Source organism: Myxozyma melibiosi (assembly GCF_037950935.1).
Source record: "Myxozyma melibiosi strain Phaff 52-87 chromosome Unknown BZA70scaffold_10, whole genome shotgun sequence".
NCBI lineage: Eukaryota > Fungi > Ascomycota > Lipomycetes > Lipomycetales > Lipomycetaceae > Myxozyma > Myxozyma melibiosi.
The window spans coordinates 494,814-519,081 of NW_027042924.1; the positions used below are offsets into that span (position 1 = coordinate 494,814).

A 24,268-nucleotide genomic window follows, 5' to 3' on the forward strand; every position below is an offset into this window, starting at 1 on the left:
TGCCAATATGATATGATATGTTTAAAAAGCAGACGCATTTTATTCCTATAAATACACTCAATAACTCCGTACAGAAAAGCAAAAATGAAGACAAAAAGAAAAGGTCGTTAATCGGTCATGGAAGCAAGCTTTCGCTTGATGCGAGAAGTCTCAGCAGGCGTGTGGATGAAGCGATGCTTGAGCGTGAGGCGAATCGAGCCGTCTTGTAGCTCTGCGATGACGAGTGAGCCGTCGCAGGGGAATAGTTCGCGCTGGGCTATTGCGATGTTAGATGATCAGATTGGAAGGATAGAGGAAGAGGTGTGCATACATCTGTTTAGTTTCTTTGATTTTTTTTGCGAATTGCGGTTGCCGCTTTCGTCCTTTTGCGTACAGGTATAGCGACATCTGATGAGGCCCTTTGCGGATCGGGTTTGGGAGTGACGCGTAAAGACGATGTTGGCGGTGATGTATATAAGCTGGACCAGTCGTTCATTGACAGCGGCAGAATTGCCATTGCTTTGGCGCAGATCATTGATGCGCAGGCGGTTGGGAAGACGGAAGTCGCTGGTGAGGAAGTAGGAGAAGTCGAATAGTTTGGCGTTATTTTCAAAGTCGCCAGCGCGAAGGTCGTCGCGGATGGCTTTGCTGAGAGAGTCTGAGTCGGAGTAGGATTGCACGCCGTCGAATCTGGGACGCGTGATTCTTGGGGTCCAGTCGACTTTTTCGGTGGGAGTGGATGAGGGGTTGGAGGTGGAGATGAGTTCGAGTTGGTTGAGCTGGGAGATGTTAGAATGACGATAAGAGTTAGAGCAAGATGAGGAGCAACTTTCTCTTAACTGCATCAGCCGACAGCGACTGCACGATCTGTACAGTTTGGGATCATCGTCGAGAGTGAACTCGTATGTGGGTTTCCACGCCAGACAGCTGATGCAGGTGAGCGCGTTGGCCCCGGCCTGCGTCTGCTCACAGTCTTCATCAGCGACTGCGGCGGACTGACCAAGAGCCTTGAGAGCACGCGCGGCGATCGGCAGTATCTGATCTGACGCGTCAGACACCCTGCTCGCCGAGGGATTGACGTCGGACGCAACTGAGTGCGTTTGAGCGTCTGGCGGCATCGAAGCTGAGTGCGGTGTAGATGCCGGTGGTGATGCGCAGCGCGTCCGAGGATCACTTGGTGGAGGCGCGCCTGGAGTATAGTTTGAGTAGGGTTTGAGGTTTTAAGTGCGGCAGGTTTGTGCTCTGCTTATCTGCTATCTAGATTCAGATCCAGAGAGGTGAGTGAGCAGATTGCAGTATTCTAGATAATGTAGATAGTATTAGTGAATATAATACAGAATATGGAATAATAAACACAACTACACAACACTCAACACTCAACAACAACACCTCGCCCTTCTCCGGTGGCGGCTCCTCCACAGCGGTTTTGCCGTGCGTGGGCGTAGGCTCAGGCGCCTGCACTAATTACCCAATCGGGCACCCGCCTGAGGAGAAAGCGGGGTTCGGGTTCTTCTTCTGGCTTAGTCAGTCCAATCCAGGGCAAGGGCCCTCCGCCCAAAAATTTTTTCTTTCTTTGTGAGTAATCAGCCGGGCGATAAATCTGCTCGCTGCCCGCCTCTGCGCTTTTTTTCTTCACCCCTTCACCACCACTCCACCTGCCTCTGCTTCTCGCCAGATACACATACACACGCAATGCCACCATCTACCACTGGTATGCATCGTCGTCTCCTTCTTCTCCTTCTTCTGCTCTCTTGAATATGTCGCTAACTCCCCCAGACGCTTTCGAAAAAGTCGCCGAGGCTGTCAAGCCCGAGCAGGTCAAGTCCAACCCCTACGGACCCAATCCCTCCGACTTCCTCTCAAACGTCTCCCGCTTCAAGCTCATCGAGTCCACCCTCCGTGAGGGCGAGCAGTTCGCCAACGCCTTCTTCGACACCGAGAAGAAGATCGCCATCGCCAAGGCCCTCGACGACTTCGGCGTCGACTACATCGAGCTCACCTCCCCGGCCGCCTCAGAGCAGAGCAGGCTCGACTGCGAGGCCATCTGCAAGCTCGGCCTCAAGGCCAAGATCCTCACCCACATCCGATGCCACATGGACGACGCCCGCATCGCCGTCCAGACCGGTGTCGACGGTGTTGATGTCGTCATCGGCACCTCGCAGTTCCTCCGCGAGTACTCCCACGGCAAGGACATGAACTACATCGCAAAGTCCGCCATCGAGGTCATCGAGTTCGTCAAGTCTCACGGCATCGAGATCCGCTTCTCGTCAGAGGACTCCTTCCGCTCCGACCTCGTCGACCTCCTCAACATCTACCGCACCGTCGACAAGATCGGTGTCAACCGTGTCGGAATCGCCGACACCGTCGGCTGCGCCAACCCGCGCCAGGTCTACGACCTCGTCCGCACCCTCCGATCCGTCGTCTCGTGCGAGATCGAGTGCCACTTCCACAACGACACCGGCTGCGCCATCGCCAACGCCTACACCGCCCTCGAGGCCGGTGCCACCTTCATCGACGTCTCCGTCCTCGGAATCGGTGAGCGGAACGGAATCACCTCGCTCGGTGGTCTCATGGCCCGCATGATTGCTGCCGACCGCGACTACGTGCTCTCCAAGTACAAGCTGCACAAGCTCCGCGACCTCGAGAACCTCGTCGCCGACCTCGTCGAGATCAACATCCCCTTCAACAACCCCATCACCGGTTTCTGCGCCTTCACCCACAAGGCCGGCATCCACGCCAAGGCCATCCTCGCCAACCCCTCCACCTACGAGATCCTCGACCCCTCCGACTTTGGCCTCACCCGCTACATCCACTTTGCCAACCGTCTCACCGGATGGAACGCGATCAAGTCGCGCGTCGACCAGTTGAACCTCAACCTCACTGACGCCCAGTGCAAGGAGGTCACTGCCAAGATCAAGGCTCTCGGAGACATCCGTCCTCTCAACATCGACGACGTCGACTCCATCATCCGCCAGTTCCACGCTGACCAGAGCTCGGAGATTGCTGAGGCCATCGCCGCCTAAATGCAAAAAACGAAAATAAAACAGAAGTTCTTCGACCTTCTCTAATCTTACGTCAAATTGTTGTCATCTTGGCTGCTGTTACACGTCTTATTTACCATGTCTATTTGTAATGTTTTATACTGTTCTAAAAGGTTGGGAGTTACGTTAGTGTGTGTGTTATTCAAAAGAAGAAAAAAAGAAATCTGCGACTGTCATGGATGGTTATTGCGGAGCATGTTTGGGCTCAGTTCTGGTTTTTCTTTTCCTAATATCGTTTCATTGCATTGTCTTTTTATGTATGTATTGTCTGTGCTTTTGTTGCAGTGTCTGTCAGTAGACAATGTCTTTTTGTTTGAGATAGAGCAAAAGTTCTGAAATGTCGATGTATCTGGTATTCATCAATCAAAAGCAGTCTTCTTATTTCCTCTTTGAGTGTAAGCATAACAGCAACGTCGCTGTGCGGTTGCGTAGTCACATGATTACTCCCAACGCCGCCGTGACTCTCCGCCAGCACTGCTCTTGCGCCATAACATCTGCCATCCTAATCGCAGGCCTCCACCGTCGTCTGAGTTTTTATTCGTATTCAGATGCTATTGGCGAGCCCGACCGGTCATGTTTTCAGAGTGTACGTATCTTCTCTATTCTGCCCCGCGACAACCACGCAGTCCTGGCGTGTGACTCAGCTAACGGCGCATCATCCATCCAGACGCTTCCAAGTTCCTGACAACATCCCAACCGCGGAGCGCGACCGACCCCTCCGCGCCCTCGCCCCCCGCTGCCTCCGCAGTCCCGGCCTCGGCCGTGCCGTCAGTCGCGCGGACGCACGTCTACAAACCGCACGCGCCCGCCCGGCACGCTCCGCCGCAGCCCGCTTCGGCGTCGGCGACCGCCTCGCGGCTGTTTTACTCCGCGACCGAGACCCTCGCTGAGTCGGAGGACAACCCGCGATCGTTGTACTCGCCGCGGCGGCACTGGGTTGCTGGCGGTGGTGGTGGTCCGCGGGCGGGCGTCGCGCACAGGAACGAACTGCGCGAGGAAGACGAGGATGAGGATGACGCGCGCACGATGGGGAGTAACGACGATCAGCAGCCGGCCGCGAGTGTGCAGCACAGCCAGAGCTTGAATCCGAGCCGGCTATTACTCGGCCGGCGCAGTTTTTTCACTAGACACGCTCCTACAGCGCAGTCGGTCAACGGGAGCAGTAGTATCATTGGCGCGACAAACACGGGAAACAACATGCTTGCAAATAGCCGGCTGACGCTGAACGGCGCGTTCGACGATACCAACGAAGGCGGAGGCGACGATCATATGGCTGGCACATATACCGGCCATTTGTACGGCGCCGACTCTGCGATCAAAAGCAGCTGGAAGTTGGAAGAAGAAGAGGAGGAAGACGAGGCACGCGATCATTTGCAGGCCAGTGATCGACACCTGCGGCGGCCACAGCAGCACGATGAGGCCGAGACCGAGGACGATAACACCGCAAGCAAATCCGACGTGCTGTCGTCGTCGCGGAATTCGATGGAGAGCGTGGGCTTGGACAGCGTGATGTCGCGAGCGAGGCAGTATTCGCCTCCGCCACCGCGGCTGCGGTTTAAGGAGAACCCGTATCCGCGCAACATGACCGCCGCGACCATGAACGCGGCCAACGCGCGCCAGTTTCGATATGCGGAGAACGACGAGTACGAGGATGTGCTTGCGCGATCGAAGCAGCCGGGTGTTGCGGACTTTGAGGCTATTGGGCATGCCGATGCGGAGTTTCCGGGAGCGTTCCCTGGCGACATTACTATCCCCCGCGATGTTGCTGATCCGGCGGACGACGCAGCTCAGAATAGCTTTCAACATGCGATTCCGCGCGATTTCATGCCTCAGCAGTCGACCGGGCGCGTTATCAGTGAGGGATACATCCCCCCGAGCCTGGTCGACCTCCAGCCAGTGATTTACTCGCAGGATGGGATGTGGTTCAAGCTGTATCTGATCTCGATGTGCTGCCTGTTTGCGACCTCGTTCACGGTCTGGCTTGAGACCGAAGTGACAAAGCCGATCAAGCTGACGGACAGCATCTACACCGTCATCGGCGGCTCGGTCTCGATCCTGGCGTTTGACACCGTGCTCGCAGTGTGCGTGTCCGCGGTCTGGTTCATCTTGCTGAAGAAGTGCGTGCGACCGCTGCTCATGCTCTTGATCATCTCGATCCCGTTCTGCCTGCTCGGGTTGACAATGTACCCGCTCATCATGTCCTACCGCGACAGCTGGGGCGGCAACTCTGTGCAGGACCGCGCCATGCGGTGGACAAGTCTCGTGCCTGCCATCACGGGCGCGCTCTGGGTCTGGTTCGCGATCCGCTCGCGCAACGCGTTGGGTCGCGCGATCGGGATCGTGCAGCTCGCGTGCAAGATCCTGGCCGAGAACCAGATCCTAGTCGTGCTGAGCCTCGGCATTCTTGCCTCGTTCACGGCCTTTACGTGGTTATGGTTTGCGATGTTTGCGCGCGTGTTTTTGAAGGGAAGGGTGGTGGTCGGGAGCTCGGGAACGTTTATGTGGATCCTCGATCAGAATACGTGGGCTTTGGGGGCGTGGTATATCTTGATGTATCTCTGGACTTGGGGGGTGTTTTCTGGGATTCAGAGGTGGGTCATTCTTATTTTTCTTCTGTTGATTGATGATTATACTAACTTTTTGTAGGGCGTGCACTTCAATAGCCGTGTCGCAGTGGTACTTCCACCGCAACGAGCTTCCTCGCCTGCCATCCACCGACGTGCTCTCAGCAGCGCTAACCCGCTCCTGCACTGCCTTTTCCGGAACGATCTGCTTCGCATCCTGCCTCGCGCTTCTAATCCGCCTTCCCGTGCTTGCACTCCCTCGACGCGTTTTCTCCCTCGTTGCCCGCTTTTGCGCTAACCTGATCCCCGGCCCTGTGAACGCGCTCGTGAACCCGCTGACGCTGTCATACTCCGCCATCACGATCCAGCCGCTCGTGCCCTCGTCGCGCGGGATCTCGAACCTGCGCTTCATCGACCTCGGCCCGAACTCGTCGTTCGACGACTCCTGGACCGCCTACCGCCTGTCCAAAATGCTTCTCTCCTCCGCGCGCGCGCTGACCGCTCTCGCGCTCGGGTTCGGCGCATGGGTGCACGCGGCGCAGGACGTGAACGGAGGAAGTCTGTACGGGTACGTCGTCGGTCTGATGGGCGGCGCGATCGGCTGGGTCGTGCTTGGTGCGACCGAGGGGAATCTGTCGATGATTGTCGACGCCAGTTTTGTCAGTTTTGCGATCGATCAGGCAGGTAGTCATGGCGGGCACTGCGTCGAGGCCGATCAGCAGTTTGGCGGGTTTGGCGGGGGCGCGAGGGCGTGAGGCTCCTGCTTTAACTTATGGCTGCGTTTGAATGTATATTGTTGTTTTTGGCGGGGTTGTGTTGTTGCTGTATTGTTATCAGCATGTGCAACCTCTTGTGCTTCTACATTCCTCCTCCTCCTATCTCTCTTCTCAGTTTAGTATTCTCACGGCTTGCATACATCACACGCAGATGTAGATGTTAAAAGCCCGACAGTTACGTATTTTATTGGCTGTTCTATTTGTTCGGTGTCGGTCGGTGTCGGTGTCGGTGTCGGTTGTATCGCTTTTTTTGTTTTTGTTTTTGTCTTTTTTTTTGTGCGTGCGTGCGTGCTTATGTGCTTGCGCGCGTGCTTATCGTGAGTGTCTGCTGGTTTTTATACATACTTGTTGTTTTTGTTTGCTACGATTGCGACTACGGACTTGTTATAGAAGTTTCTGTATAAATTATATAATCATAATCAATTATAACCAACAACTAACTAACTAGTATTGATGGATGGATGATGGAGAGCAGGCCGATGACGTCACTGGGAGAAAAGCAGATCATCGCGGGATTTAACGGAAGGTGTCTCGGCTCAGTGCGCAAGACAACGAGATGACAGGAGGATGCGCGGCCGACGACTGCGGTAGAGATCTGCGGGGGATCTGAAGTCATGTTGGGAAAGAGGGTTGATGAGTGAGAGATGAGGGATGTGGCGCGGAATGACGTTGATTGATGGTCGGGGTGGTCATCGTCAGGACGATTGCCTGTCGTTTGGATGCAAGCTGCTGCTTTTCTCTTTTGCAGGACATTATCTATATTATAGATCGTCGCGCTCTGGAAGGAACAGAGTCGAAAGGGACCATACAGGATCTTCAAAGACCTCCGTGGCTAGCGACAAGAGACAGCGCATGGCATGCCACGCGAGGCCCTTTTGAGCAAATATCCTGTCCGCCCTGCCCACAGCTTCACCAGCGCAGCGCCTGCAACTTGTTCATCACCAATCCGTCTGTTTAGTGAACATGGTCGGTATGCAGAACACACGTCTCCGTCGCGAGAGATTGACGGTGTTGATTGTCGATACGGCGTCGTATCTGCGTATCCCGATGACGAGCATCCCGATACTTTACAGCTCGCCAATGCCACACGAACGGTTCCTTTCTGCGATCTCCTCCGCGTCGTTGGAGTATGCACCCTCAACCCCCGCGCCTGCGTACAGCGAGTGCGAAAAGAGCGATCTGTGCACTGCTCCTTCGAAGGCACCGCAGATCCACCGCACCTCTGCGAGAGAATGCGTCGCGAGCTGGAGTTACCGGACTATGCTCTACAGCTCTGAAACCGAGACAGACGTGCACGCCGTTTCATGCGCGCTGGCGTCCGCAGGCACAGCGGGCGTGCTTTCTGCAATCAGGCTGTGGAATCCGGCGCTTGTGCTCGTGAGGGTGCCGTGTGCGCTGGAGGAGAAGCGGGTGGAGAGTAGGCTCGAGAAGGTATTTCGGCTGACGCGGGGGGTCGGGGTCAAGACTGCGGTAGTGGTTGATGCGCGCGGGGGTGGTCGAAAGTCTGGGATCAGCTTCAGCTTCGAGTCGCGACGGAAGCTTGCGCGCGTGCGCGATCTCGCGGAGATGGCATGGCACTCGCAGCGCAGCAGCAGCAGCAGCAGCGCCGACGCGCCGCGACGGCTGACGGCGGTGGTGGAGCTCGAGAAGGTTGAGGAGCTGCATGAGTTTCTGTACGGTTTTACGCGGCGGTGGGTGGCGCGTCGGATGCAGATCTTGCGGGGACAGAGGCAGGGGATGAAGGTGCGGGATACAGGGACGCGCAGTTTGGCGGCGAAGGAGGAGGGTAGGGCTGCTGCTAGACCGACGACGACGACGACGACGACGACGACGACGACGAGGCTGGAGAGGTGGTCGTTGAGGAATGAGGTTCGGATGTGTGAGACTACTTGTTTGCCTTTGTTTTACGTGACCTCGAACGTGCAGAGATCGTGGAGGAGAGCGGCGCGCGGGGGGTATGAGATTGAGCTGTTTGGGCACGCGGGGTGCTTGCAAGTCAACCAGAGCTACCTGCTTGGGCCGTGCAGCGCGGGCTCACGGGGGGAGCTGTTCGCGCAGGTCAAGATCAAACAGATCCTGTCGTCGCAGCGGGCGAGTTGCGCTGCGGTAGACGCGCTGGAGCCGGTGAAGGTAAGAGTCGAACTCACCGCGCGACCGCCTAATCTCCTCAGAGCCCCGAAACTACTATGGAAGCCCTACATCGCCCGCGGTGCGCGAATCATCCAACAGCAGCCACGACCACCTACACGTCTACAATCCGTCCTTCTCGAGCTCGACCGCCGCGCAGCAGACGATCTCTGCGCAGGCAGCGACGCAACGCTCGTCTACGCCGGCCGCCACGAGCGCGCAGCCGTGATCTTCTGGGCCGACACCCCCGCGCGCGTCGCCGCGATCGCGCTCCCATCCAACTCACGCACATCCGGTCTGATCCCAGGCGAATCCGTCGGGTTGCTCGACGGCAGCTGGCGATGGTGGGGCGTCGGCGGTTCGGTCTGCGTCGGCGGCCGCGTTGTCGCCGAGAGTCCGGCGAAATGATGATTTAATTAAGTGTTTGTTAGCGGAATAGTTAATTTTTGCTGGAGCCCCGCAGTGCGGCGCAGAATTAGGTTTTGAGGCCCGAAACGGAATCTCGGAAAAGCCGCGCAGACAATGGAGCTCTGCTTACTCTGCCTGCTACTATCTACAGCTATCTACAACCACTATTTCTTCTACTACTCCTTCTCTACTCAATTCACTATCTCTACTCGCCATGGTAGCGGTCCACGACCCCATCGGCGACGAGCTGCAGTCAAAAGTCGAAATAGAACTCGTCGCCGGATCCTCAACCGACCCCGAACTCCTCCTCCACCGCTACATCTCCCGCGACGGCGAGCGCCTCGTAAAAGTCCCCACCCACCACTCCCAGCGCTCTGCTCGTGTGGTGTCTAAAGTCGATGAAAAAGACACTCACTCGCTCTCTGAGAAAGACTCGGCGTCGTCCTCCGGCCGCGCGAACGCAGACGAGGAGAATGCGCCGACGCTCATTGACTTTGAAGAAGGCGACCCAGAGGACCCGCGCAACCTCTCGCCCTTCCGCAAGAACCTCATCACCGTCACCATCATCCTCTCGCTGCTCAACTCAACCTTTGCCTCCTCCATCACCTCCGGTCTCTCGCGCGCAATCCGCGAGCAATGGGGCGTGGCCTCCATCATGACCGGCCTCCTCGTCTCGCTCTACATGGTAGGCTACGTCCTCGGCCCGCTCTGCTACGCGCCAATGTCGGAGCACATCGGCCGCCGTCCTGTTCTTGTTGCTGCTTTTACTTTCTACTTTATCTTCTCCGTCGCGTGCCCCGTCGCGCCAAACATCGGCAGCCTGCTCGCCTTCCGCTTCCTGCAAGGTCTCTTTGCAACCTGTCCGATCGCCGTCTCCGGCGGCGTCTTCGCCGACATCTACGCCGACCCCATCAAGCGCGGCCGCGCCGTTGCTCTATTTTGCGGCTCGACAATCATGGGCGCGCTCTCCGCTCCCTTCATCTCGGGCTTCATCGCGGCCTCGCACATGGGCTGGCGCTTTGCGTTCTGGGTCAACGCCATCTTCGCCGGCTGCGTGCTCGCCATCCTTGTCTTTTCTGTCCCAGAGACGTTCAGGCCTGTGTTGTTGCAGAAGCGGGCGAAAAAGCTGCGCAGTCAGGGACAGAACGTGGTCTCGGCTTATGAGTTGGAGGATAAGGATTTCAAGAGCTTTGTCGTGCATGTCTTGCTGCGGCCTGTCATCATGCTGTATAAAGAACCTATCGTCGCTGCTATCTGCGTTTATATTGGTATGATGTATGGTTTGCTGTACATGTTTTTCTTAGCCTACCCTATCATCTTTCAAGAACTCAGAGGCCTGAGCCCCGGAAAGGGTGGTCTTATGCTGCTACCAAGTAAGTCGTTCGTCTACTTCTCCTGCCATCGACACTAACAATCCCAGTCGGCCTCGGCGCAATCTGCGTGACAATAGCGCACTACCTATACGACATCCACATCCAAAAACTCCGCAAAAACAAAGTGCAGGTCACGCTCGAACAAGACCGTCTATTCATCACCATGTTCTCCGGCTGGTTCATCCCCGTCGGTCTCTTCTGGCTCGCATGGACATCGTACCCCAGCGTACCAGACGAAGTCGTCATGCTCGGCGGGATTTTCTTTGGCGTCGGGTTCACGTCGCTGTTTATCGGCTTCCTCAACTACGTCACCGATTGCTACAAGATCTACGCCGCAAGCGCCCACGGCATCATGAGCGTCACGCGCAGTCTGATCGCTGCCAGTTTTCCGCTGTTCGCTCCTGCGAGTATGTCTCCCTTACTCTTCTCTCTGCTCTTTTCTCTGCTTCTAAACTGACTGAGTTATTAGTGTACCACCACATGGGCGTGCACTGGGCAACTTCCCTCTGGGCCTTTGTCGCGCTCTTTCTCGCGCCGGTCACCGTCGTTTTCTACAAGTTCGGCCCCGAGATCCGAGCCCACAGCGAGTTCGCGTCTGCCCTTCTCGCGCAGGATTTATGATGCATTCAGAGATTATGTAAAATTGCATTTGTGAGGGGTATATCTATCTTGGTTTATGTCCTCGCTAGCTTGTTGTCTCGTAGTTATTCGTTTGATGCATTTTCGGTGGGAGTAAGTTGCATTCATGAGCTCTGGCTGGTCTCTGCTTTTGTTGTTATTTGTCTGGTGGTGGATGTAGTCGGGTGTCGGAAGGGGTTTTATCATAGTCTGGTGGTGCTGAGTGTATCTGTAGTCATAATGAACTTCGCAATAAATTCACGACATAGCTATATACCAATACCCTCATCCTTCATCCTATTTACAATACACCAAAAAAAAAAAAAAAAAAAAAGTAGAGATGTGACAGCGAGCAGATCACAGATCACTGGCTAGACGGCTGTTGCCAGTTTATCCGCTTGCCGCGACCGGAGAGGGTGGTTTTGCCGCCTTTCACGGCTTCGTTGTCGCCTAGCTCGGAGTATTTGTGTAGCCGTAGTTCTGCACTTGTCAGCTATCGTCATAAAACAGAAGAAGAATAAAAAAGAGGACTCACTGAAAACACCCTCCTCTGTAGTAGCACTCCCCTCCCCCCCCTCCAACTCAACCGTCCCAACCTTCCTCTCCCTCTCCTCCTCATTCTTCTGCACCGGATTTCCCTGCGCATCCTTCTCCAGCACGCCCTGCGCGATATTACTCCGCAAAATCAAACACACCCCCGCAGCATGCTCAAGCCTCTTATCAATCTCGTCAAAGTCCGCCGGCGAATCGCCGAGCTCGCGACGGCCGAGGTCCATTTGTGCGCGCATTTGCGCGTGCGCTGCTGTTCGCATGCGGAGGTCCTCTGTGTGTGCACAAAGAAAGCAGTGTTAGTTAGAGAGAAAAGAAGAGAAGGGGGGAGGAAGGGGGGGGAAGTACGGTCGAATGCGATTCGGGCGGAACGGAGGAGGTTCCGGTATGTTGCCAACACCTGAGTTCGTCGCGATGCCATTCTCGTTGTATATTAAATTCCTTCCTTCCTTTTCTTCAACTAAATATCCTCTTTTTCCTTTCAATCACCACAAATTCCTTACACAAACACCTGCAGAAAAACTGGGTGGATTGTAAAGTAAGGATAGGAAGAAGAAGGAATCGATTATCGTGATGATGATGGAAGATGCGGTGGTTGGGAAGTTTTGGTGGGTTCTCTAAAAGTCTGTTTTTCGGGGTTGCGGGTTTGTCTTGCGGCGAGCGACATTAACGATTTTTATGGTTGATTTGACACTGGTTTTTATATTTTATATGAGATTTGAAGTAGTTTAGATGATCTGGAGAAGGACGGGATTTATTTGAGTGGAAGAAGAGTAGACGGTTGGGCTGACATCTTGAAGTGTCCGCACTCCTCCTTCAACTCATCAAGCAAACCACAACTACACTTTTGAATCAGAACCCCCTGCAAACAGTAACCCCCGCAACCAGAAGATCCATCAGCAATTTCCTCTGGTCCGTCCTCACTTCAATTTAGCAGTCAAGAGTAGCTACAGCAACTACGGTATGAAAACGACACCCTACAACCATTTCCCAGTCCGAAAGACAGAGAACCCTCTCTAAACAATAAACCTCCGCAACAACAACTTCTTCCTTTCCCACGCTCCGCCAGCAGTTTCCTCCCGCCCGTCCTCCATAGTATTTAATAGTAACCAAAAAAAACAGTAACCGCGGTATACAAACGACACTCTACAGCCATTTCTCAGTTTTACAGAACAGAATAACAAACTTGGTATTACTCAAGACACTAACAACAAACAAACAAGAACAAAACACATAAAAAGCAAACCTTTTTTTTCCAACATTTTGATATTTTCAATCTTTTTTTTTCTTTTTTTGAAATAGTTTTTCAGAAGCAGAGGTATGATAACCAGCAGAACAAAGCAGAACAAGCAGAACAAGCAGAATAAAGCAGAACAAAGAACAAAAAAGCAAATCTTTTTTTTTGCGAATTTTGGTATTTTCACCTTTTTTTGAGGTTTTCGATATAGAGTAAAGGATATAATAACAGAAAAGAGGAACAGGAAACAGCGGCCAGCATCAGAAAGTTTCGGACTCCGAGTCCTCGTAGTACTCGTCCATGTCGTCGTAGTGGTCGTCAGGGGGTTGCTGGAAGACACTCTTTGGAAAGTATATATCGTAGCGTTTCTTGAGAATGCCTTTCAGCGCTGGCTTGACGACTGCTCTTCTAATCGCCGGCGGCGGCGGGGGAGCACTTCTCCTTGCCTCGATCGGATTGTCTGCAAGGAGATACTTCGGCAGCAGCGCGTTACGCTCCTCGCAACCGCGCGCGACTGCCTCGTCCTCTGAAGTAGGATCGTTGCCGTTGTCAGAGACGAGAGGCGCTAGCACGTCGTGATCTTCGCCTTCATCCGAGCAATCAACCCACTCCTCGACTACCGGCTGCGCGAATTTCACAGCAGCGACCTTCGCGCGAGGCCGCTGCGTCGCTAGCATGAACTGCAGAATCCCGTCTTGCACGCCAGACGGAGATGGTGTAGCTCTGTCTTCAGCCGACGACACCTCTGACGCCAAATCAGAGGTCACATCCTCAGAAGCCTTGAGGATAGGCTCCAAAGAGTGCTGCGCGGCCGTGTTAGTTGCGTCTTGCAACGGTGCCTCGCGGTCTTCTTCCTCAATAGCCGGCAGAGACGGCGAGGGCGAGAGCGAGTACGACAAACGTCTGCGAGCAAGTGCGCCCTCAATAATATCCGCAATGTCGCAAGACTCAGGATAGCACTCTTCGTGTAAAAATATAGGACTCTTGCTGCTGTCGTCCTCTAGCTTGAGCTGCGTGGGAGATGGGCTCGACGCGCAGCTCTTGCGGGGCGTCGACTCGACGCTTGCCGCAGCTGAGGAGCAGGGGCTTGAAGCAGTAGCAGCAGCAGCAGTGGTGGACAGACAGTCCGGGTTCGAGACGTCGATCTCGAGCGTGATGGTCGCCAGTTTGGCGGACGGGCTGTCGTCCTGAGGAGTTTGTGACGAAGTGTCGTCCGCGGCGGGAGGCAGCCTGAACGAGGCGCGGACCGCTGCAATCTCAGGCGCGTCCCAGGGAACAGGGAAGGACGGCGAGGAGATGGAGAGTTCGAAGGCAGTGGATCCGAGCTGAAGAAGGACGGGGGATCCGCGAAGAGAACTGCTGCTGACGACGGAGGCCTCTTTCGACGCAGAGACCTTCTCAGCAGGGCACTCAGGCGCGACGGACGACTCAGAGATCTCACCGAACGACAGCGAGGCGTCGAGAGTCTCTGCGACGGGTCGCGTATCGACGGGGTAGAGCTCGAAAGATCCATCTAGATCAGTCTCAGAGAAGACAGTGAGGTTGGAGCCGCAGTCGGATGAAAGTGAGGGAGTGCTGGGGATCTTGGGCTCGGTCTCGAGCTCGAAGACAGACTCGCTGAGGATGATCTCAGCGGGGATAACTGCCTTTCTGGTGACTGTGATAGTGCGTTTTCCTTGGACGTTCTGGAAACGAGGGGGAAGCAAGACGAAGGGCTGGACTCCGGTGTAGAAGTACTGTTGCTGCTGTTAGTTGGCTGATCAGAGTAATGACGGGCGGATTTGAACTTACAGGAAGCGCGGTGGACTCGAACTTCTCGGTGATCTTGGCAGCAGACGATGAGGTCTGTTCCTGGAGATGCTCAAGCACATTGGCTGAGCGGGGAGGTCTGTTGACCTTGACTGTGGTGGTGGTGGTGGTGGTGGTGGTGGACTGTGGGGTGGCCTTGCGGGCGGTAGGGCGGGGGTATTTGCTAACGTAGAACTGTGCTCTGTTAGCTTTGAACTGAATATAACTTTGATCGAGAAGATGTGGGAACTCACAGGGTTGGACTTGGGCTGGTTCATGGGGAGGGAAGCAGGGTCGACCTGCTTGGCGGCGGAGGCCTTGGTCGGGCGCATGTAGCTGGGCATAGACATCTTGGCTGTGTTCTGGGGGTATGTGGATGATCTGTGGGGATTGTAGAAGCTGTTTGAAGGCTGTTGGATAGGAAGCTGTAGGCTGGAAGACTGGGGAAGGCTGGGGGAAGCTGGGGAAGACTGGGGGACTGATGATGGGGAGGAAGAGAGGGAGAGCGGGAGGAGGAAAGTGGGCGGTCTGAAATACGCGAGCTCAGGATTTCGAAGCGGCCTGAGACGCCCAAAACGAGCATCTGTATACATGAACATAATATATAGTTTATTTGATGTTCTGTATGTTCATGCTTTAATGCTTCGTCATTTTTCTTTCTCTACTGCTGGTTTGATGCGGGTTTCTGAGATTTAAGATGGCGGCCTGTTGATTTACGGGCTACAGGTGTAGAGTCTTGAACAGCTTTTTGGTCTATGTGTCTACGCCCTGGATCTATGCATCGTCATAGTTCTGCAGTACTGTTTCATACTATCTACTTATAGCATACTATTACTTATCAAGACTACCTGACTAGACTACGCCTCCATACATCGCAACCAGCAAGAACACAGCAACCAGCAAAAATAATCCACACGAAGAACAATGGAGTTGTCCTAACCCGCTGCCGGGCCCTGGCTGGGAGGTGAGCCGAAACCTAAACTCCTCACAGCAGAGTTCAAAGTCACGTGCACGCTGACTCATTACTTACAGCAGCATGTAGGGTTGAGTGTAGGGTTATAACAACTGCGTGACTGCTAAACCAGAGAGCCGCAGGCGACACCAACCTCTGCTGCGGGCGAGGTCGAGGTTTGGTGAGAGTTCGAAAGCCCAGAGATCCTTAGTTTAGTGAAATCTCAGCAACTCAGCCAAATAATACACAGACACAATGAAGGTTTCCAAGGGTATGTTGTTGAGGTTGCTGATGTTGTTTGGCTATCGTTATTATCGGCTGTTTCTGCTCTGGACGTGCTGTTTGGACGGTGGTGATGTGGTGAATATGGATGGCTAATGTTGTTTGAACAGACGTTTCTTCCTCCCGCAGCAAGTCGCGCAAGGCGCACTTCGCCGCTCCCTCGTCGGTCAAGAGAACTATAATGTCGGCCCCGTTGTCGAAGGAGCTGAGAGAGAAGTACAAGGTTAGTGATTCTGAATGGATCGAAGTGAAGGATGGACCGTATAAGAAGAGCGGAGCGAGATTCAACAGCAGGACAGGTATTGACGATTTCCTAGGTCCGATCGATTCCCATCCGTCAGGACGATGAGATCTCCGTCGTTCGGGGATCATACAAGGGCAAGGAGGGCAAGGTCACCTCGGTCTACCGTTTGAAGTACATCATCCAGGTCGAGAAGTTGACCAAGGACAAGGTCGACGGTTCGTCAGCCCCGGTCTCGGTCCACCCGTCCAAGGTTGTGATCACCAAGTTGAAGCTCGACAAGGACCGCGAGGCTCTTCTTACCAGAAAGGCTAGCGGCAAGGCTTAGAGTCGCGGCAGTATGACGAGGTGTTTACACAAAAAAAGAAAACGAAAATGCAATAGCCTGGGATGTAATAAAATTTGTCATTTATAATTCTCATGTTTGTATATTTTATTTGGGAAAATGCTTTCATTCAATCATTCTAGTTCACTTCCAGTCATTCTATTCTAGTCCGGATCTTCGTCTACAGCATGCAGCCTATGCCAAGGGATTCTCAAAGAATCTAAGGATACCTCATGCAGTATCGATCTGACTCTTATAAGCAGTAATCCTGGGAATTTATCTCCACGCGTACGACCTCTCTAGGTGCGATCAGTGGTAAACGACTCCCGAATATTGATTCTGGTGGTTGCCGGCTTTGCAGGTACTTACATACCTGCTTTGCCATTATGGCGGCCAGCTTGTCTGCGGCAGAACCCGTTTTTCCTATTACTTTTGTGGATCTCGGGTTTTGAACGTGGACGCACATTCATGTAGACTGTAGATTGTTAGTTATTAAACAATAAGAAAAGAATATGCAAATGACTGAATATCAGACGTCCAAACTCTAAAATATTTCTTACTCACGAGCACTCGCTCTCACCTCCTACACCACAGCAGCAATGGCACAGTCAAGCGACACGATGCACACCCTCGTGCACCTGCAATCTGCCGCGCACTCGCTCGCGCGCACGTCTCCCGCGCTGGCGGCGCACATCTACCAAAGATTCGTGGAGACGGCCGCGGAGGAAGGGGTTGTGCTGCCGGTGCAGCTTGCGCGGATGGCGTGCGCGGGGTGTCATGCGGTGTGGGTGCCGGGGTATAATTTGAAAGTGGTGGTGCTTGATGGGAAGGGGGTTGCCAGGAGGAGGAGGAGGGAGGGGGGAGGGGAGGGGGGAGGAAGAGGGTGGATCGGAGGGAGAGGATGAGGTTGAAGAAGATGGATCAGGAACAGAGGTCGAGTGAGAGCAGCAGCAACAACAACAGCAACAACAACAACAACGACTCCACGAAGCCTCTCAGCCAAGGCAAGATCCTCTGCTACATCTGTCTGTCCTGCGAACGAGTCACCCGCTTCACATCCACAGACCCCCCCAAAACCCAACCATCAACCCCCCTCCCCTCCCTCATCCCACCTGCATCCTCCACCCCCTCCAGACCACACCCCCTCTCCTCCTCCTCCTCCTCCTCCTCGCAGGTCTCAACCGCCAGCTCACCAAGAACACCATTACAAACCGCCCCGTCCGCAGCCGACAAGGTAGCGACGGGCTCCTCGGGGAAGAAGAGGCAGAAAATGCGGAAGCAGAATTCGCTGCATATGATGCTGGCTAAGGCGAAGGCGGAGAGAGAGGGAAAGCAGGGCGGGCTGGGGTTGTTGGATATGATGAAGTCGGCGGGGAAGTAGATGGGTTTGCATATATGGCGTTTTTTTATTGTTTCAAGAGTGGAGTATGGTTTATTATTCGATATAGCTAGAACTACAAACGTATCTTAAATATCTACTTGTCCTGTTCCATATCATCACCTGCACTCTCCGGGGTCACCTCAGGTTTAGCCTCATCCTGAGCTTCAGCAGCAGCATTACCTGCACTCTCCGCAACCACTTCTTCATCCAGAGAATAAAGTCCAGCCGGGCTCTCTTCAAGCTCATCCTCATCCGGAGCTTCAGCGGCAGTATTACCTGCACTCTCCGAAACCACTCCTTTAGCCACTCCTTTAGCCCGAGACTGAGGTTTAGCCGGGCCTTTGTATACGCGATTCTCCATCTGCAGCAAATCGCAAAACTCCTGTGTCTGATTATTTTTATACTCGATCGCTAGAGCACATGTCAATGTCAGTAAACCACTCTATACGTAAGACATTAAGGAGGGGACTCACGAAAAGGCAACCTCTGCCAGATCTTTTCCTGGCTATGATCCACAACCGGCGCCGATATCTGGAAATTCTGCGGAATCTTAAGCTTTCCCTTCATCACTATATTGTCATGCACCCATCTCTTCTGCTTTCTGATCTCATCAATCAGCTTATCGCGGTCCTCTCGGTGGGTGAACTTATTCGATCCTTCCCGTTCCCATGACATGTACGGCTCCAGAGCTTTTGTCATCGCAAGCCATTCGGGGTCGTAGCACAGACCTTGTTCCGATTCGTATGGAACACGGGTCAGCTGAATAAAATTTCGGCCTTTGACGCATTTATCGAGCGACAAGAAATGCGTGCGCATGTAGCCATCTGCCAAAGGCACTTCCGCGGCGAAATCCTCCTCCGACTCTTGAGCACGGTTCTTCCTCTTTCTCTTCAGCGTCTGATGCCTGACCATGGCCGCGTACTTGACATGGAGATGCGAGCTCCACCAGTACTTTGGCTTGATGTATTTAAGCAACGTCATCATCGGCGGAGACCCTATCTCGCCCTTCTCCACATCTTCTCTGAAATGCGGTTTCTTGAATAACAGTTTCTTCAGCTTGCCGTGATGCTCTATCCCCCGCGGCCAGTCGTGCGATAGCATGAACTCGAACCTGGTGCTGGTCATGTACATCCTCATCACGTCAAACTGCCGGACATGATACACCGATCTCAGCGTATCGGCGTTATACGGCACCCGCTCATGATGGCCCATGTTGTAATGCTTCTCGTTGTAAATCCCCGACAGACCCCCGATGCGGAGTCCCTTGAATGTAAGCACGTTCGCGGCACCCATGTAGTATATATTCGGCGCGACCCAGCCGCCGTAGAACAGCTCGGACAAGTAGTTACTCGCCTCGTGGTTCCCGCCGATAAAGATCGTCAACACGGGTGCTTTCTTCTTGCCGGAGTAGTAGTCGGCAAAGTCGCCCAGCCGCGCGTACTTTGGCGGCACGCTCATGCTTTGTAAGTCACTGTAATTCCGCACGGCCTGTAGATTGTTAGAGAGACGAATGTGATAGGGAGTAGATGATGGGGGGGAAATACCTGGAAATCACCACCAATGATCACAAGGTCGATCTTGTGCTGGAGCTGTTCGACTGCTCTGTAGATTTTGTTTAATTCGCCATGGCAGCAGCCTTCAAAGGCGATATTGCACATTTTCCTCGCTGGTTCCTGCATTTTGAGATGCTTTCACTAAGAACTAGCAGTAGTGGAAGTAGTAGTAGTTTGTGGTTTGCTGGGTTATCAACAAAAATCGAATCAAAATAAAAACGAAAATCTCGAAACTGCGGCTCAGAACAAAGCCCGGCCGACGAACATCCAACGCCGCAACTAATTCACCAAATCTCCACAATTCTTTTGTTTTTATACAATTATCCATAGTCTTCTGTTCCACTTATCAGATATCTTCTATCTGCTGTTTATTACTTCTAAAAGACTTTAAAGAATCAACATCGTGCAATTGCGCACTGAAAAGCATCATGGACTTCTCCAAACCAGAGACAGTGGTGGACCTCAACAATATCCGCAACGTGCTCATCCGGATGGAAGACACCATCGTCTTCAACCTGATTGAGCGCGCGAAATTCCCTCGGCAGCCGTCGATCTACAAACCCGGTGCTTTCAACATCTCGGACTTTGACGGGTCGTTTGTGGAGTGGTTGCTGAGAGAGGAGGAGATTGTTCATGGTATCTCCCTCTGATATTCATCATACAACTTCGCCGATAAGATGCTAATACTTCTCACAGCCAAAATCAGGAGATACGAATCACCAGACGAAATCCCGTTCTTCCCAAACGACCTCCCCGAGCCCATCCTCCCCGCGATCGAATACCCCCCCGTTCTCTACCCGCATCCAAATAAAGTCAACGTCAACGACACCATCAAGGACTTTTACATCAACGACATCGTCCCGCGCATCTGCGCCGACGGCGAGCAGCCTGAGAACCTCGGCAGTAGCTCGCTTTGCGACGTTGAGTGTCTCCGGTCGCTTTCGCGGCGTATACATTTCGGTCAGCACCGCCCTCTACAATCTCTCTCTCTGATCTTTCCTCGTCGAGTTGCTAACATGAAAAGTACAGGCCGCTTCGTCGCCGAAGCAAAGTACCTGACAGAAACAGCACACATGACCTCGCTCATCAAATCCAAAGACGTCGCGGGCCTCGACGCAGCAATCACAAACAAGGCGGTCGAGAAGCAAGTGCTCGCGCGTCTGAAGCGGAAAGCAGAGACCTACGGGATCGACCCCACGCTCGCGGATCCGCAGCCAAAGGCGTCGCGGGTTAATGTCGAGGCTGTGGTGGAGATGTATGAGAATTGGGTGATTCCGCTGACGAAGGAGGTCGAGGTGGAGTATCTCTTGAATCGGTTGCCAAAGGAGGAGGCATGAGATTTTATACCTGTATCGTAGTATGTTGTTGCTTTTGAAGCATATATTAATATTAATCAGCTGTATCTATATTTACACCCCAACTGCTCTCCACAGCTCTCTACACGTGCATATCCGAAAGTCCCAAATCATCATTCATCTCCTCCGTCCGATCAAACTCCTCGATCGTCATATTCGGATCCGGATCAGGCGCGTACACGTTCTGCAAGTAACTCGCCGCCAGCGGATCCTCCAAGATCAGTGTGAAGTTTGTCTTGCCGTCGATCGCGTCGTTGAGGGTTTTCAAGAACTTGGTCCAGCGCACCTTGCGGTCTTCGTCCATGCTGTCGGATTGCTCGCTGAATACGCGCGTGTCGAGCTGCTCGCTGACTTCGCGCAGGATGCCTTCGACGGTGGTGAATCGGCCGCCTAACGTGCCGGCTGTCAGATCCAGGTTGAGCTCCGGGATTCTCAGTGCGCATGTTTCGCTCTGCAGTTGTTAGCCTAATTTCAAATACCTAAGAGAAAAGAAAAAAGAATACATACCTTCAAGATATCGCGGGCCAAGTCCTCAGGATCATCAATCTTCAACGTAATCCTGCGTCCCTTCTCTGGGATTTCGCCACCGGTCTTAACCTCATTACTCTTGTATCCGCACGTATCACATACTGTGCTCATGATAACAACCTCCTTGAAATGCGGAATGTCGACAATCTTCATATGCGTATCGCACCGCCTCAGACAGCTCGGGCACGTCGCTTGGAAAACATGCACCTCGTCGTTCGAGATCGGCGGCGTCACCGGCCGCTCCGCCTCCTTCTGCTGCTCCTCCTCCGCATCCGCGTTAACCAATCCAAGAGACTCGTTCTGCTCCGGCGTGCGCTCGTACTCCACCTTCGACCACTTGGTATGCGATTCACCGGGCGACAGCTCGATCCAGCTGTTTCCGGACGGATCGTCGGCGATGACGGTGAACGGAAACGACTTGCCTTCGAGCATGTCGTTGATCTTGCCCAGGAACTCCTCGATCTTATCGTACGCTTCGGGGTCGACGTGCTTGCGCACGGGCTGGTCGTTTGCGAGGTCGTCGCGCACCTCGGTCAGCAGACCCTCGATGTTCGTCAGCTGGCCACGCTGGTGCGGGATGTCGAGCGAGATCGAGGGAAACGCGCAGTCGCAGGACTCGGACTTGACGACCTGTCTGTTCAGGTCCTCTTTCGACTCGACCACGAACGTGTACTTTGATCCCTTTTCCTGGATCGTGCTCGCGGGCTGGATCTCCGAGTTGCGGAACCCGCAGTGCGGACAGGAAAACGACATCAGGATCACCTCCCGGAAGAACGGGATGATGGTCAGCAGCAGCCGCGTCGTGCCGTTCTCGTGGCAGTTCATGCACAGCGACTCAATCTCCTGGATAGGCTGCGGTTCCTCGGACGCAGTGTCCTCGACCGGTCCGTCCTCGTCTTCCTCGTCCTCGGTCCTGTTCTTTGCAATCTCCTCGACTGCTTGTCCAACCGGCTGAAAGAACTCCTCTTTCTTCTTCTCTGCTTCTGTCGACATGTTGCTGTTTAGTGTTGTTCTAAAGTGAATAGCGATTGAGCTGAGGGCGGAGGCAAATCAAAAATATAGAAAAGCTGGGAGAATAAGGTTCGGTCAGCTGAGGGTTTGGAACCTTCCACCCCCCACCAGAGTCTTCTTTTGCTCTGCTTCTGGCTAGAAGAAGATATCGTAGTTGCTATAAGAAGAGTGGTATCAACTGGTATGAATAGTTGTTATAAGACGTGTCCTATCCTATTCAACTAGAGCAGTGACATCTGTGGTTTATGCGGTGACGTAGCAGACGCATAAACAAGGAGCCGCACCCTGAAGGACATGACCTGATATCAGAATCAATTCAACATCAACACTGATTAACATGTGGAGTGCTTCCAAAACACAAAACAAAACTAGAAATAACATCACATATGCACACAAACACAACATACACTTTCAAGAGAATGAGAATCATAAACACGCTGTAGCTTCAACATAATACACTATCTTCTCCCTCCCCGGTCCATCGATCCCCGCGGCGCATACGCCCCTCTCTCAACACTCACGCTCCGTCTCGCGTTCGCGTCCAGCGTCAACGAGCGCACACTACTAGACGAGCTCCGTCTCCGTTGCCGTCTGGCTTCGGACGGGTCCACGTCTCCTTTCCCTGCAGACTTTGCCAGCACAGACAAGATATCCGTCAGCGAGACGACGCCGACCAGCTTGCCGCCGCGGCCACGCGTGCCGGTGCCGATCGAGGGGGACGCGACGGGGACGAGTTTGGGCGAGGACGCGATCGGGGAGGGCGATTGCGCGCGCAGGTTGGGTGATTTTAGACCGTGCGGTTGCGAGCCTGCAGCGGCCGGGCTGGGGGAGGAGCCGTACGGCTGGCTTCCTTGCACAATCCACATTCTACAACTGTCAGTGTCTCTTCTTACATGTAGCTCAGATAAAAAAAGATACATACCTGTGAGACTTTGTAGCAACCAGCTTGGCAATGGTATGAGCCAGTGTTGAATTCTGAGTGACGTGGAAAACAGGGAACGAGTCCTTCCCGTTCTCGAGTCCCCGATCGGTCAAGATGACTGTCAAAAACTGCAAACAAGTGACCTGCAACAAATGCGCCGACGTCGACTTTGTCAGATGCTTGACGTCCACGATCGAGATATTCCCCAGCAAGTTATTCTCGCCATCGATAACCGCCAACGACGAGACCGACTCGTTGTGCATCTTCTCAAACGCCTCGACCACAAGCTTATCGCCGCCGATCGCAATCACTTTCCCCGACCCGATTCCCAGCTCCTGCAGCGTCGACTGGAACAGCGGCTCAATGTCGGTAAACGACCGCGCGTTGTCCCACAAATACCGCACCAGCCGGCGCTGCGAGAGCAGACCCATGACCTCTTTCTCGGCGTCGTCCGTCACAAGCAGCCGGTGCAGTCCCCGGCCGAAATACTCGACCGCAGTCAAGATCGTGTCGGAGGCCTGCAGAGTGATAAACGGCTCGCGCGGACTCAGATCAAGCACAAAGTTGACCGGGACGTCGAAGCCCGCGCGCGCCTTGCGCACGTTCTCCTCCAGATTCGAGGGCTCGACGCCGGACTTGAGCTTGAGGTGACCCATGACGAGCAGCAGCAGCGAGGCAATGTCGGAGTAATCAAAGCTCTCGGCGACAGTGTTGTCGACGCCGGGCTTCATCAGCACCGCCAGCGAGGTGAAGTTGTTTTCAACCATCTTGTCGTAGGCAGCCGCGACCGGGACGTCGCCCGTAATCGACAGCAGCTTGTCGTGCTGCATCAGCGATCCGAGCGTGACGCCCTGCCAGGACGAGAACGGGACGGCAGCAGAAACGGGCGGTGGCGTCGCGAGCATCTCTGCGATCGAGGACGAGCGCGCGCGGCCGCGGGCGGTCGAGGGGGATGCCGGCGAGCGCGGAGGGAGGAGGTTTGATGCCGCGGGCGAGGAGGGCGTGAGGGACCCTGACGAGCTCGACGGGGTGGAGTCGGCTTTTTCCATTGGTGAGGTTGGTCAACTGCTGTTGGTGAGCAACTGCTGTTGTTTGTTGTTGTTGTTGGTGGTGGTGGTGTAGTTGCTGTTGCTGCTGTTGTTGTTGATGGCCCGAGGAAGGTCAGTCATAGCCGTTGTGATCCTATGACGAAAAGTGGATTCGTCTTCGTCATCACCGACGATGCGTTGTGGGAATGACGCGTCTCCACATCAGCCGC

At 54.0% G+C, this 24,268-nt stretch overlaps 12 protein-coding genes across 12 annotated transcripts; 7 read left to right on the top strand and 5 right to left on the bottom strand.

Annotated features, from left to right (window-relative positions):
* Position 1: 1 nt before the first annotated feature.
* On the bottom strand, positions 2 to 1,505 carry BZA70DRAFT_282387 (uncharacterized protein). Its single transcript, XM_064913270.1, has 2 exons — positions 311 to 1,505; positions 2 to 256 (listed from the first exon to the last, which is right to left on the bottom strand). The coding sequence occupies exons 1-2, from the start codon at positions 1,095 to 1,097 to the stop codon at positions 108 to 110; spliced, it is 936 nt and encodes a 311-aa protein (XP_064766938.1). The 5' UTR covers positions 1,098 to 1,505; the 3' UTR covers positions 2 to 107.
* On the top strand, positions 1,506 to 3,421 carry BZA70DRAFT_63917 (homocitrate synthase mitochondrial precursor). The gene has a single exon (XM_064915277.1). It carries the CDS (start codon positions 1,737 to 1,739, stop codon positions 3,000 to 3,002), a length of 1,266 nt encoding a protein of 421 aa, XP_064766939.1. The 5' UTR covers positions 1,506 to 1,736; the 3' UTR covers positions 3,003 to 3,421.
* Position 3,422: 1 nt separating this feature from the next.
* BZA70DRAFT_63881 (uncharacterized protein) lies at positions 3,423 to 6,428 on the top strand. Its single transcript, XM_064915276.1, has 3 exons — positions 3,423 to 3,606; positions 3,688 to 5,611; positions 5,667 to 6,428. Exons 1-3 carry the CDS (start codon positions 3,594 to 3,596, stop codon positions 6,337 to 6,339), a joined length of 2,610 nt encoding a protein of 869 aa, XP_064766940.1. The 5' UTR covers positions 3,423 to 3,593; the 3' UTR covers positions 6,340 to 6,428.
* An 895-nt stretch (positions 6,429 to 7,323) lies between these two features.
* Positions 7,324 to 8,895, top strand: BZA70DRAFT_290988 (uncharacterized protein; the record flags this gene model as incomplete). Its single annotated transcript, XM_064914260.1, has 1 exon — positions 7,324 to 8,895. The coding sequence occupies one exon, from the start codon at positions 7,324 to 7,326 to the stop codon at positions 8,893 to 8,895; it is 1,572 nt and encodes a 523-aa protein (XP_064766941.1).
* A 214-nt stretch (positions 8,896 to 9,109) lies between these two features.
* Positions 9,110 to 10,889, top strand: BZA70DRAFT_240483 (major facilitator superfamily domain-containing protein; the record flags this gene model as incomplete). The annotated part of the gene is made up of 3 exons (XM_064910500.1): positions 9,110 to 10,268; positions 10,316 to 10,675; positions 10,738 to 10,889. The coding sequence occupies 3 exons, from the start codon at positions 9,110 to 9,112 to the stop codon at positions 10,887 to 10,889; spliced, it is 1,671 nt and encodes a 556-aa protein (XP_064766942.1).
* Positions 10,890 to 11,194: 305 nt separating this feature from the next.
* On the bottom strand, positions 11,195 to 12,243 carry BZA70DRAFT_63990 (uncharacterized protein). Its single transcript, XM_064915278.1, has 3 exons — positions 11,784 to 12,243; positions 11,422 to 11,709; positions 11,195 to 11,366 (listed from the first exon to the last, which is right to left on the bottom strand). The coding sequence occupies exons 1-3, from the start codon at positions 11,854 to 11,856 to the stop codon at positions 11,251 to 11,253; spliced, it is 477 nt and encodes a 158-aa protein (XP_064766943.1). The 5' UTR covers positions 11,857 to 12,243; the 3' UTR covers positions 11,195 to 11,250.
* Positions 12,244 to 15,561: 3,318 nt separating this feature from the next.
* BZA70DRAFT_282414 (putative 60S ribosomal protein L26) lies at positions 15,562 to 16,404 on the top strand. The gene is made up of 3 exons (XM_064913271.1): positions 15,562 to 15,683; positions 15,805 to 15,917; positions 16,012 to 16,404. The coding sequence occupies exons 1-3, from the start codon at positions 15,668 to 15,670 to the stop codon at positions 16,261 to 16,263; spliced, it is 381 nt and encodes a 126-aa protein (XP_064766944.1). The 5' UTR covers positions 15,562 to 15,667; the 3' UTR covers positions 16,264 to 16,404.
* BZA70DRAFT_296757 (uncharacterized protein) lies at positions 16,405 to 17,712 on the top strand. Its single transcript, XM_064914537.1, has 2 exons — positions 16,405 to 17,075; positions 17,192 to 17,712. Exons 1-2 carry the CDS (start codon positions 16,860 to 16,862, stop codon positions 17,639 to 17,641), a joined length of 666 nt encoding a protein of 221 aa, XP_064766945.1. The 5' UTR covers positions 16,405 to 16,859; the 3' UTR covers positions 17,642 to 17,712.
* A 2-nt stretch (positions 17,713 to 17,714) lies between these two features.
* BZA70DRAFT_282420 (lariat debranching enzyme, C-terminal domain-containing protein) lies at positions 17,715 to 19,438 on the bottom strand. The gene is made up of 3 exons (XM_064913272.1): positions 19,186 to 19,438; positions 18,115 to 19,129; positions 17,715 to 18,052 (listed from the first exon to the last, which is right to left on the bottom strand). Exons 1-3 carry the CDS (start codon positions 19,318 to 19,320, stop codon positions 17,736 to 17,738), a joined length of 1,467 nt encoding a protein of 488 aa, XP_064766946.1. The 5' UTR covers positions 19,321 to 19,438; the 3' UTR covers positions 17,715 to 17,735.
* A 29-nt stretch (positions 19,439 to 19,467) lies between these two features.
* BZA70DRAFT_282423 (chorismate mutase) lies at positions 19,468 to 20,557 on the top strand. Its single transcript, XM_064913273.1, has 3 exons — positions 19,468 to 19,830; positions 19,891 to 20,154; positions 20,224 to 20,557. Exons 1-3 carry the CDS (start codon positions 19,623 to 19,625, stop codon positions 20,529 to 20,531), a joined length of 780 nt encoding a protein of 259 aa, XP_064766947.1. The 5' UTR covers positions 19,468 to 19,622; the 3' UTR covers positions 20,532 to 20,557.
* Positions 20,550 to 22,308, bottom strand: BZA70DRAFT_64077 (ZPR1 zinc-finger domain-containing protein). Its single transcript, XM_064915280.1, has 3 exons — positions 21,057 to 22,308; positions 20,616 to 21,000; positions 20,550 to 20,551 (listed from the first exon to the last, which is right to left on the bottom strand). Exons 1-2 carry the CDS (start codon positions 22,068 to 22,070, stop codon positions 20,632 to 20,634), a joined length of 1,383 nt encoding a protein of 460 aa, XP_064766948.1. The 5' UTR covers positions 22,071 to 22,308; the 3' UTR covers positions 20,550 to 20,551; positions 20,616 to 20,631.
* On the bottom strand, positions 22,251 to 24,151 carry BZA70DRAFT_64111 (protein SDS23). Its single transcript, XM_064915281.1, has 2 exons — positions 23,011 to 24,151; positions 22,251 to 22,955 (listed from the first exon to the last, which is right to left on the bottom strand). Exons 1-2 carry the CDS (start codon positions 24,057 to 24,059, stop codon positions 22,547 to 22,549), a joined length of 1,458 nt encoding a protein of 485 aa, XP_064766949.1. The 5' UTR covers positions 24,060 to 24,151; the 3' UTR covers positions 22,251 to 22,546.
* Positions 24,152 to 24,268: the final 117 nt, after the last annotated feature.